The sequence below is a fragment of the Priapulus caudatus genome, unplaced genomic scaffold (assembly GCF_000485595.1).
Source record: "Priapulus caudatus unplaced genomic scaffold, Priapulus_caudatus-5.0.1 Scaffold54, whole genome shotgun sequence".
Taxonomy (NCBI): domain Eukaryota; kingdom Metazoa; phylum Priapulida; class Priapulimorpha; order Priapulimorphida; family Priapulidae; genus Priapulus; species Priapulus caudatus.
In genome coordinates, this window is record NW_014577115.1 from 457,568 (window position 1) to 470,620 (window position 13,053).

Here is a 13,053-nt window from a genome sequence, read left to right on the forward strand (position 1 = left end):
CTTCTCCACCAGCTTCTCCCTTCTCCCCTTCCTCATTCCTAGCCATATTGAGTCGGCCATACGGCCGCCGTGCGTATAGCCATATTGAATCTTATCCACACGGCCGCCGTGCGTATAGTCACTTCCCCAAAAAAGTGCACCAGCCTCACAATATCGAGGAAACAAACCCCAATAAAGCAGACCTATACGATCATGGAAACCAAGCTCAAAAAGGAGGACCATCAACTCTACCTCGGCGTGGAGCTCACTGATGACCTCTCTTGGTCTACCCACATCAGCCGGTCAAAAGGAAAGGCAACCCGGACCCTAAATTTCATCCGCAGGAACCTTGTAGGTACAAATTTGTATATTTCAATAGTTAGTGCTAATAGTACTAGTAGTAGTACTAGTAGGCCTAGTGTAATTGTGGTTCAAGGACAGATGCTACGTATATGCTACGTGTATGCTACGTATTGTATATGATAATATGATGGATAATTGCCTAAATAAAAAAATAAATAAAATAAAAACCCTAGCAATGTAGCATGATGTCTGATGATGTACTGTCTTGTAAATAACACAATTACAAGCATACAAATGTAATTTTATGTCAGAAAAAATACAATATAATTATTAAGCATTAATTGCGCCTTACATCAGTTACAGCCGGTGCGAAGAGATCATCGTCTTCATCTTTATTTTGTTCGTTTTCCTCGTCAAATAGTGGGGGTGGCTCCCTAGGTTCAGCCATTTTGAACCCTGTCGCGTAGGATGCGCTGTGATTCATGTAGTAATTTATTATAAATTTAATAACACAAAGTCGATGCTGCGAATAGAGATTTATGCACATACGCCACTAAAATATAAGGAATTTCATTTATTGAATGTAATTTCTTTTTTACGGTATATTAATTTCTAAACTTGAGCATAAACAAACGCATGCGCCGCAGGAAGTTCGCCATCGACACTTGTTTCAGCTGTTTTGTTTTGCGATTTTTATGAAGTTTGTGACAAACTACGGTGAATATTCACCTGCCGTTCTTTATCAATGTGTTTAAACTGACGATACATCAGTAATGGCTTGTCTGAACAAGCTTAAGCAAGAGATAAAGGCATTAGAAACAAGTTTTCCACCTACACATGAACGATTCCAGGTGATCTCGGCAACAGTAGACGAGCTGACATGTCGTTTCATAGGCAGCGGTGGAGAAAAATATGTTATTCACGCAAACATTACAGTGAGTACATTATACACCAACTTTAACTAACTATATATATTAAACCGTAATAGGCAACACTGTATAGTACATTTATGAAAGTGTCTATTATTTTACTGTATTGATTGCTGTAGTGTAGTTTTTTTATTATCAAGTTTTACATTTGGATTGTGTATACCACTTTTGATACTGACTCAGTGACTGTGCTTGCTGCCATAAACATATACGTACGTTATATAGATATATTCATGATACTACTACTAAAGATTAGATGAAGTCACTTTTTCTGTGTTTGGCGAACTGAGTTATATTATTATTAACATTATAATTTTGTTCTTTCTATCTTTTCAGGAAACATATCCAGAGACACCACCGATTTGGTTTGCAGAGAAAGATGATGCGGGCATTACTGCAGTGATAGAGAGACTAACAGAAACAGACACTGAGCATAATCACGTATGTATTACTATCTACCATGGGGTGTATGCAGAGTAATTAGGTGGCTATGATCAGTATAATCCCTGCACATGCATGCAATAGTATCTTTTTCATACTTATTTTGCATAATATGCTGTTTACATCAACAAAAGTTCCTGTGTTTGCTAAGTAAGAAATATTATGGGGAAGGCAAATCAAAGTTATTTATATGATTGGTTCACCGTTGTTTAAGTTTACTGAGGGTTAAAATCAAGAATATCTGTAATAAATTTCAACAGTCATTAAAATTACATATGGCAAAAGTATGATTTTTTAGCATAGCCATATGTAAGCATGCTGTCATTTAAATTAACTAAATCTGTGAAACTAAATGAAAGTACATCCCACTTTGTTCTAAAATGACTACATTGTCTTCCTCACCAGGCAAAGTTGTAATGGCATGGTGGTAATTTGATAGGAAATATTTTCCATGTTTTTTTAGTTGGTTCATCAAGTTCGATTGTTTATAAGTGACCTGTGTGAACTTCACAATCTGCAAGTGCCTGCAGAAGTAAGCTTGCTTGACAAGCATCACATGTCGAACTGCCCGAATGAGGTAAGCAATATTTCACATGCTCTTTATATTACGTCGTGATGCGTTTTACAGTGGAACACATCGTTTGTCTACATGTGGATCGTAATTGTGCATTTGTATTTATACGTGGGATCACAAGGGTGTGGCAGATCAATGTAGGAACGAGACGAGAAGCATAAACAAAGAACTAATTGGCTTAATAAATCGCTACAAGTTACTTTAAGTATAGTAACAGCTGTCAGAAATTCCTGCTGAGTCACATGTGTTTATAATATCTGTGTGTGTGTATGTGTTGACGAGTTCGTGATTTATATTTTATTAACTAATTAAAAGCGAGGCGATGCGATGGAGATGGAGAGTGAAGTGGAAGAGGAGGATGTGGAAGACAATGATATGGAGGAAGATTTTCATTATGAAATGGAGGAACCAGACACCACGTAAGTTCTTTATTGCAATGCCTATACAGGGTTTCTTCTGAGGGAAAATTTGACAAAGGAGGTACTGGCCAGTTTGGGGGAAAAAAACGCGCATGATGGGTTCAAATACAGGATCTATTGATATACTTATAGGTATATAGATACAGGATATACTTATCAGTAAATACAGGATGTATTGATATACTTATAGGTATATAGATACAGGATATACTTATCAGTAAATACAGGAACATTTTCACAACGGCGATGTTAAATTTGACATCGGCGGTGCGCCACTGTGCCCCCTATTAGTATTCCACCATGTTAGAACCATTTAATTTTTCTCTTTGTTTTCAATTTTTTTGGCATAACATAGGGCCCTGATAACATTGTTGTTTTGTTATCTGTAACAAGTTTTTTTCAGCAGAGCTACTTATGGGATGATGCTGTTAGATGCTTGCCAGATTCGCTATCATTCTCCCTATATTGTTAATCGCTTTGCTGAATCCATGTACATTATGTAATGGCCATGTTAGTTGGTTTACATAGTTGCATTAGTTTCAAATTAGTATCTTGTTAGTTTATTACGTGACACTCATGAATCAATGTGATTATATTGCAAGTGTTGTGTGTGTGTGTGTGCGTGCGTGAGTGTGTGTGTGTGTACTTGATTGAGGGCATATGTCTGCTGTATATGCATGGGTTTTCTTGTGAACAATTTGTTTGCACAGTAAATCCTATCTCCACCAAGCAGATATTTTACCTGTGGCCAATGTTGCTGTGGTAATTGTGGGAAAGGGCATAAATATGGCTAATGCCATTACCTTCAGGGAATTCATACCACGGTATGTAAAATTTACGAGTTTTATAATTTGTGTGAGTTTGTTTAACTTTGCATTTTCATGTTTGGATTATATTTGAAATGTGATTACAGGGTTGGTACATTATTGTCTGATTTTTAATTGCACAACTTGCTGCACACCAATTATTACTGTGAAAAATCAATTGGGGAAAACTCGAAATCTAATTTTAAAATTTATAATGTATATATGTGTAATTTTTGTTATTATGTGTAGCGTGACACTCCACCGTGGGCTCTCACAGTGATGGCAGCTTGACAGAGTAGTGCCACGATTGCTGCTTGCCACTGCCGTTAGCAGCAGCAGGTGGATCTAGTTTCGTTGCTTGCTTGCAGAGATAAGAAAGCGAAGGCAGATGAGGCAGATATAGACAAGCAAGACAATGAGTTGCTGGAGAGGCTCAAAGCCAACCAACGGCAAGGTTACCTTCAGGTGAGTGTGGTACAGTCACATGCTACTTCTTTATGAAGCCCACCATACTTAATGACATTTATAAAATTTATACAGTGAGGTGAGTGGTTCAGTAAGAAAGGTTATTTAAACATCAGCGTACAGAGCTTACCTTTTAGCAGTTTTCTTGGTGTGGTAAGAATTGCAGGAAAGTAGATAGGTGAGCATGCTGTGAGAAGACTGATGAAGTTGTGTTGTGTTTGCAGGGAACAGTGTGTGGGTCTGTGCAGGCAACAGACAGGCTGATGAAGGAGTTAAAACACATTTACAAATCTGATAGCTATAAGAAAGGTAAGTTTGACATTGAATAGTATCTGAGACCCTCACAGATTGCAACTAGTTTGAATATCTTCACTGATGCGCTATAAGTACTTAGGTTTATGAATTGTTTTACTGAGTAGAATGCTGTATTATAAATGAACTGTGTGTAATGACTGGTGTTTACTTTTGGTTTCAGGTTTATACTCTGTAGATTTAGTGAACGAGAGCCTCTACGAGTGGAACATTAAACTTATGAGGTAAGGATGAATTCTTATTTTACTTTTTTTCACATGCTGCTTTGTGCATACTTTCATCAATAAAACTTGTTTATGCTACATATATTTCTATGCTACAGTGTGGATCAAGATAGCCCACTCTACAGTGACATCACCACGATGAAAGAGAAGGAAGGCAAGGATCATATTCTGCTCAATATGACGTTTAAGGTATTTATAACATAGCAGGTAGATACACACACATGGATGCACGCAAGCACGCATACACACACACACACACTCCATATATATATATATATGGAGTGTTTATCGAGTGCCATTTGATAGCATTAATCACATTATTCAACAATAAATATAGAAGTAATAAAAGCAAGGTGAGGAATTTGATGTTTAGCAGAATATAAACTGAAAGCACATTATATAGGGGACAAATGAGAAGGGTGATTTAAGCCTCGTACCATATATAGTAACATTAAATGCTTGTAACATGGAATGGCTGCCTTGAGTACATAGCAGCAACCATACAAAATCTTGCTGGAGCGTAATGATTGCAAACGTGAAGGTTTGACGTTGTGTTTGCTAGGAGACCTTTCCGTTTGAGCCACCGTTCGTGCGAGTAGTCAGTCCGATGTTGTCTGGCGGCTACGTTCTCGGTGGAGGAGCCATCTGCATGGAGCTCCTGACTAAGCAGGTAACAGCAGCATCGGCTGCACACACGTACACACACACGTATCATCCACGTCCACAGATGTGAACGTGTACGTCGCACTGTTATCCCGCACGACTGTACGGCTGAGAATGTGTAGCTGGAAAGATGTCTGAAATTAAAAAGACGAGTGTAGGTTTGGAATCGGTAGGTCGGTGCAGGGTCTCCAACCATTCAGCATTCTGCGGAATCATTACGATTTCTAGGCCTAATTTCCGCATTCCGCAGCGGCAAGGTTATATTCCTCATTTCAGTTGCACTGTATAAAATTTGCACTGATTGTTTGCATTGTTCGCTTGGGCACATTGTTTTTTTTCAGCCGGTGCCTGGCACTGGCCACGCGCTGGTGCAGTAGAGATGCAGCAAGTTTATTAATAGCCATCACTGCGCGAGTCGTTTCTTGGAAATGCACGCTCTGCCATTACCTTAGTTTTGCACCCCCCCCCTACCATCGCTCAGTGTTGTAATGTGTTTCTATGCATTCTATATCTTGCATGTCTACGTTAAATGGAACAGCCTAGTCAGACAGACGCTGTCTGCAATGTGTCGCGTAGTTTGTCTGCTAATCAGATTAACACGTGGAGAAGAATGGCGTCCAATTGTCATTGCCATCCAAAAAACCAGACTTTTACAGAAATTCAGGAACGAATATACACAGATTTGGCCTGTACTTGTGAAGTCAAAACTCAGTGTTATTCATGGCTATTGCATGGTATGCAAGAAAGACTTTCAAGTGGAGCACGGAGGAAGGATTGACTGCCAGAGGCATATAGTCTCTCAAAAGCACAAGTGCTATGCAGGTGCAGTGGAATCTACACCCAATATATCAAGCTTCTTTGCAGCAGATAGAGAATTGTCTGTCTTGACGCAGAAGTGAGATTTACGACTTATTTAATTGAACACAATGTGCCTTTGAGGGCGGCAGAACCATGCCAAATGAACTCTTCAAGAAAATTTCCAGACTCACAAGTAGCCAAAAATATGGTTGCAACATACAAAAACACGATGAAATTCTGAGAAATTGCGCAATTTTACCGGGTGTTTTAATAATGATTATTACTATAGTAACCTAACTGTGTACGCTCTGAAAAGTCATGAAAGGTGTTTTGAATCCTAACTTGTAGCGGTTGAGTCTAGGGTTGAGATAGTGTCATTCAGAGCATAGAATTATGGCCACAGTAGCTCAGATGGCAGGAAAATGGCTTAAATTTCAAATTGTTCTGGGTGGCCATGCCCCCCAGGGACCCCGCTAGCACTGGCATTCCTACGGCAATGCGGCCTGCTGCGCGCAGCCAAGGATTAATTTCGTCCCCCTCCCTGTCTCATCAATTTCATCTGGCATTTGGAGTTCACAGGGTTGGAGACCCTGGGTAGAGGGTAGGTTTGCTGCCACCATTAGCAGCACCTTAATACTGATCTAGTTAATTACACTTCATCCGCATTCTATACTGGTGACCCGTGACTGCTTGTTTGCTGATCTCATTATTGGCCAGTGTTTCATTTTTGGGTGCGCCCTTAGCGTTAGCTAAAGCAATATTTATTGTAAAGGCCGCAATCCTGAATGCAGCGCCTGGCACAGCCCACCCGACCCACAATGAATTGTTATGGACGCAAAATTATTTTGATCAAGTACCCGTCCGCATTATAAGTATACATACTGATATTGAAGCTTCATGTACATTTATAATAAAGACATACCATTTTGATGCCTCCGTGAAAATTTTTTCGGGGGCATGCCCCTGGACCACCCTAGCAAGGCTTGGCGTCGTCGGCTCTCACAAGGACCCCTAAATTGGAACAATAGAGAGCCCAGGACCCCATTTGATAAATGGCTAAAACAAACACTGTTGCGTATGATTAATATGACTGGTATTTCTAGGGCTGGAGCAGTGCCTATTCCGTGGAGGCAGTCGTGATGCAGATATGTGCGACACTAGTGAAGGGGAAAGCTCGCATCCAGTTTGGAGCAGCGAAGGTGGTAAGTCGCATGATGATGAAGAGCGTATGGTATCTAGGCAACCAGGCTGGATCGTGATGGGCAAAATTTCCTTCCTATTAATAATGGGTGCAATGTGCTTATGAAACAGCATGATATATATCATGCAGAATGATCTAGTGATGTGCAGAATGATATAGTGATGTGCAGAATGATATAGTGATGTGCAGAATGATATAGTGATGTGCAGAATGATCTAGTGATGTGCAGAATGATATAGATCATTGCTGTTCCATCTCTTTATCTTCTAATTTTCCTAATTAGCAGAGAGTGGAGATACGTCTTGATTTGTGGTGACACTTACCAACTTATAGTTTAATAACACTTGTAGGAGTACCCAGCTCCTTATGCAGTGACTGGCATCCCTCCACGTTATTATCATGCTTTGGTAGGAATACCCAACTATTATATACAGGGAGATTTGTATCCCTGAATGGTGTTGTCGTAGTCTGATAGTAGAAATACCCAACTCGATTTTTAGCTCATCGGACATAGTCAGATGCAGCTTGTAGAATCGCATGAGCGTCCGTCCGTCCATCCGCCCGTGCGTTCGTCAACAGTTGGGCACAAATCTTAACCACTCGATGTACGGTCTTGATATGCGGGACATCGGGGGGGATCGCGAAAAGGACTCAGTATTTGGGGATCAAGGGTCAAAGGTCAAGATGTGTCAATGGAGGGGGAATATTTCCCCCTTAACTTAAGGTATAGGAGGAAATATCGAATTGCGGCACAAATCTCAACAGCTCGATCTACACTCTTAATATTCGATGTATAGTGTGATGGGGAGGAAACCCATCACCAGCGTGAAATTGGAGGTCACAGGTCAAAGAGCAGTGGGGGAAAGGTCAGACATCACACATTTTCTGAGGACATGGCCTAATGAACCGAGTGAAAAACTTGTTTATTTCAGCGCTGACCTACCATTTTTATCACTTTATTGAAAGGTCCATGAAATGTACTGTGTAAGTGACATGTAAGTGTCTGATAATCTTTTGACCTTCAAGAGGAGGGTTAAACATGGATTTGTTGACTGTTAACAAAGGACTGAACTGTGTTTGATGGTACTTGTGTGATCATGGAAGACTTAAATTTCAGAGTGAAATTCTGCATGCAAAACTTACTTGAACAACGTTTACACGCTTTAAATCATATATGAACTTCATTCTCTATATGAGATTCTTTACGTTGGGAATACAATGTCAATAGCACATACGCAAACGTTTGTTTTTGATTAAGGCCAACTATAAATAGGCCTACCTCGCAGGTGGGTGGCTGATTGTATCACAGCATGGGCTAAACGAAGGTAGCAACTAGTTCGGATTATGTATTCCCTGCACCTAGTCATTATGCACGCCATCTCAGGGGTCGAAATTAGCGGTATCCCGATATCCACGGGACAGTAGATTCTTGTGTTGGATACCAGATTTCAATGCTTGGTATCCCGCCGGGATAGTAAAAAAAAAATCATCTAAATCGGGATAGTGGTTGTTGAGCATATTTGCAAGCGCAAGCGTAAGCGTAGCCGATGTTGATCATAAATGTGATATGTTACTGTACACATTGTATCAAGCGAACCAGACAATGCGTCTAGACAATACGTCTGCAGTGTACTTGTCTGTGCATATCTGTGAATCTGTTTTCATGTTTTTATATAATAATTACATTACATATTAATAATTTTCAAATGCTATTATTGCATATTTCAAGGTTTTGGATATACCAACAATGTTGAAATTACTATCCAAAAAATGGGATACCAGATCTTTGGGGGGGATACCAGATTTCAATACCTGGTATCCGGAATGGATACCATAATGAAAATATAATTTCGACCCCTGCATCTATCGCAACAGAGTGAGAAGAATGTCCCTGCAGGATAGGTCAAATGTATATTGCGCTCAAAAGTGCAGAAAGAATTACTTTCTTAACTTAAGTTTAACCAATCTTGAGATAAGTAATTGCAGAAATGAATCGGCAAACCTACCAATGAAAATCCATCGGCACTTCCTCCACACAAACAAATCGATTCGTAGCCCTGTCCAGTATTCATGCATTGTAAAGTTCTTCATTTTACTTCAAAGTCACACTTGGGTATTTCTTACCCAGGAATAACTACTCTATAGCACGTTATGTACTAAGAAAACGGCATGTACTAATAACCAGCCATGTCGCACGGCGGCACTTGTTTAGCTTTGTGATTTGCACGTCTGCAGGATATTATTTTACTGTATGAGGAATATCTGGCTATATGCAGAGACTCTTATCTCTCTACCCAGTACTATCATACAATCTCTGTTTTGTTGCTGTATCTCGCGGTGTGTGGCTTGAGGCTTTCCATGTGTGTTTTTCAGGGACAGTACACGTTGGCTCGTGCTCAGCAGTCATTTCGGTCATTGGTGCAGATCCATGAGAAAAATGGCAAGTAGAAAATTACTTCGTGACGTGACATTGTCAGAGTCTTGGTGGAACAAACTGATCTGTACGTCTCCTGGCTGAGCGATTGAAACGCACCATGTGACACTGCGAGCCTGTCTAACCATGTCATCCGTCTGTTTCAGGATGGTTCACGCCGCCGAAGAAAGATGGGTGACGTCCCACGTTCACAAGCCGTGGAAAACTTGTGGATAACGGAGGCAACTTAGATTGAGAGAGTTGCCCTGCTGTGCCGAAAGGATTCAATATAGTAAATCACATACCTGCAATAGTGTATGGCGGCAGTCCGTTGCCCACTAGCCTAGTACCGAGAGTCAGTGCTGAGACGCAGGCTCTCGAATATGTAATTCTGGTACTAATTTTTTACACAGCGTAATCGGAGCGCATGCAACGCTTGTGCAGTGACGCCTTGTCGTTTTTATGCTGTGCCCCTTTATCAGAAAGCGATAGGTATTATGTCAAAATATAAATGCAAGTGTGTCTCTGAATTGTGTGCAGGTAGGAGTGTCTTTGCGTGGAGGAACGTGGATTTGTGTTTGAGCGTAGGGCGTGCGTGTGTGCGTGCATGCGTGCGTACGTGTATGCATGTATGGATGGTGGATGCATGTGAAGTTGATGTTATATTAAATTGCTACAATTTGAAGGTCAAGACTGTGTACAAATGTGTACAAAATAGTAATTGTGCAAAGAATTAGGCTACATATTAATAACTATGTATTGATATATTGCAGCCCACTGACACACAAAAAGTATTTTTTTCTCTCTCTCTCTCTCTCTCTCTCTTTCTCTCTCGCTCTCTTTCTCGCGTGCGCTCTCACTCTCTCACGCTCTCTCTTTCTCTCTCTCTCTCTCTCTTGTATTTGTATACATGCATTGAGCTATAATAATAATCTTGCTATAAGGTAACATGGACTTATAAAGAGATGATAGGAGATAGTGAACGTTTATAAGAGCAAGAGAGAGAGAGAAAGAGGGGGGATGAGGGTATGAAAATACAGATTGTTGATAGGTAAAAACTATATGTTATTACTATTAGGTATGTAATGTACCTACCCTGTGGGAATGCACGTCAGTTAAACTTCAACCTAGTTCTCTATACCGTTCTAGAATGCAGAAAAACTCTTTGCATTTTGTGTGCTTTCCAGTCTGCCTTTCTAGTGCACCTCATTGAGATAAGCTTTAAAATATCAATGTCTTATAATAGATAATAGTGAAATGGAGAGAGAGTGACAAGATGTTCTTTGGTACGTTGTGTGCAATGTGCAGAAAAATTACACCTAATTTTCTCAGATTAACTTCGAGGTGCGAACTTATTCATACAAACTGATGACAAGGCAGGTTGAAATGGTCACCTTTCTGCAGTAGATATGTACACTTAGATTAATTACTTGGTTGCTATGCCACGTTCGTTCCTAATTTTTTCGTCCGCTTAAGATTGCATTGAGGATATCACCCGGTGCGTACTGTGTCACTTTTGCAGCATTGCAATTAAAGAGGTCTATTCCTAGACCCTTGGGGAACTAGGCAGCGAAGCAAGTGTTGATGCTACAGATCTAGGGGGGGGGGGCATTGTCAGCTGGGTATCTGGCTGTCTGGCAATGATCATCCGTATTAGTGGTGGCTTGGGAAGATTTGCTACCTAATTACGTACTTGGTGTTGCAAAATAAACTTTTTTAACCATGTGGCAGTTGTACAAAAATGTTAAGATGTGTCGCTATTTTTGTGATTATAAAGTAATCTCCTATGTTTTTGCTGCCAACTCAATGTCTGGTAAGATAATATAAAGGAATCATTGTACAGAATTGCAATTCATTTGGCACACACACAACACATATATATATATATATACATATATATATATATATATATATCTGCTGGTGATTATTAAAAGCATACTGCTTTTTAAGTAAAGAATGTGAAGTAATTGGATAGTGAGAGACGTGAGAAAAACGAATCATATATTCACAAGCATAAATGTTAAGGGGTTTCGGTTACAAACACTGTAGGCGTACGTTTGTTTCTGTAGAGTGGCCCTGTCAGTTATTGATGCTATGTATAGTGCAGGCTGGTCACACTGCTGGGGAGCTTATACCGTTCTCGCTTGCGTAAAACTGGTAGTGTGTCGTTTGAGATGTAAGTAGTGTTGTAAACTTGTAGCTGCGATAAAATGGAATTCCGCTCTCACTCAATATGCGCTGGTCATTGGCAACCGTGTTTGTTTTGCTGACAGTTTTGGTGTAGCGGTTTGCCTGTGGGCAGTCACCTACGTGGTAGTTCATGTAGCAGTTGGCATACAGGCAGTCGCATACAGGGTAGTCGGTGTAGCAGTTGCATGAATTTGATGCTTAATTGGAGTCGACTACTAGGTTTGTAAACATTAACATCATAAGTGACTAATTCTAACAAGCTGGGAATGGGGTTGCACATTTACATGATATTATTGCACCTAGGTAGAGAACGTTGTAGTGCATGTAACAGCTGATATCAAGCTATTTTTCCAATGTAAAGTATCCTCTGTAATATTTATTAATTAAAGTGTTTTCACAATATGTAAAAATATATTTTGTGTTTTAATAAGAAATAATGATATAACATTCCACAATCAATTATGATAATCGATGCATGTCCATACTGTTGTAGCCCTGCTATCTGATCGTGACTCTAACTCGTCGGTCAGTGATCGTAGACAGTGACGGTCGAAGACGTCTTGTAGAATACAGACAGGTTTTATTCAACACATATGTTGCGACATACACTTGCACGTCTGTACGCGCTCGCCACACCCAGACCTTCCTCTCTCGATCCTTCTCTCCCCTTTTATACGTATCTACTTATGCCATGCTGTCACAGCTTAGTGGAAACAATACTAGCCAGGCCAGCGTGCTTTATTGCTCTGTATAATTCCGCCGTCCGGGTGACCGGTGTCGGCCATGTGCCGAAGAGTCATAGCTGTTGCACCCCTGTACTGCGTTGCATCATCTCTGCTATGGCGCAGTAACCTATTTCGCATTGCCACATTTCACCCCGCCATATTCAAATCAATTAAATTACCAGTTCTTTCTCTTGTTGATGTTGTTTAAGGTGATAAAGGATTATTTTTATTGTGCAGGGTGCTACACATTTTTTTTTCAACTTCCCCTGTCGGGCAAGTGGGTTATGAAAATGGTTGCCCGGAGGGAAAAATCACTTGCCCGAAAAACAAACAAGAGGTTTTTTTTCTAATATGAATTTAAATGGTAAATAACGTAAATGAGGGTCCAACTAGTCAAAATCCAGCATTTCACTTAACGGACCGGTAGAAAGTTGAACAGCTGATCCGGAGTTTGTATACAAAATATATTCATGTTGGGACACAGCACGCAGTTTGTTTAAAATTTTCCAAGTGTCAGTTTATTATCAAAAACCCACCACACACAATAAATTAATAAAACATGTTCAAGTTTATTTGGGGCTGGATTCGTAACCGCGAGAGAACCATAGCGG

At 40.2% G+C, this 13,053-nt stretch overlaps 2 protein-coding genes across 2 annotated transcripts in view; one reads left to right on the top strand and one right to left on the bottom strand.

Moving 5' to 3' along the window:
- The window catches only part of LOC106820979 (sorting nexin-2-like), an 8,710-nt gene extending 7,971 nt beyond the window's left edge, over positions 1-739 (bottom strand). Inside the window, exon 1 of the mRNA XM_014825596.1 lies at positions 635-739. Within this exon, the coding sequence (XP_014681082.1) occupies positions 635-730 (96 nt within the window). The 5' untranslated portion in view covers positions 731-739. The remainder of the gene's footprint in view (positions 1-634) is intronic.
- A 170-nt stretch (positions 740-909) lies between these two features.
- On the top strand, positions 910-12,127 carry LOC106820978 (ubiquitin-conjugating enzyme E2 Q1-like). Its single transcript, XM_014825595.1, has 12 exons — positions 910-1,217; positions 1,548-1,652; positions 2,116-2,229; positions 2,542-2,645; positions 3,820-3,916; positions 4,141-4,225; positions 4,392-4,452; positions 4,551-4,641; positions 5,015-5,122; positions 7,017-7,115; positions 9,488-9,554; positions 9,695-12,127. Exons 1-12 carry the CDS (start codon positions 1,056-1,058, stop codon positions 9,724-9,726), a joined length of 1,125 nt encoding a protein of 374 aa, XP_014681081.1. The 5' UTR covers positions 910-1,055; the 3' UTR covers positions 9,727-12,127.
- Positions 12,128-13,053: the final 926 nt, after the last annotated feature.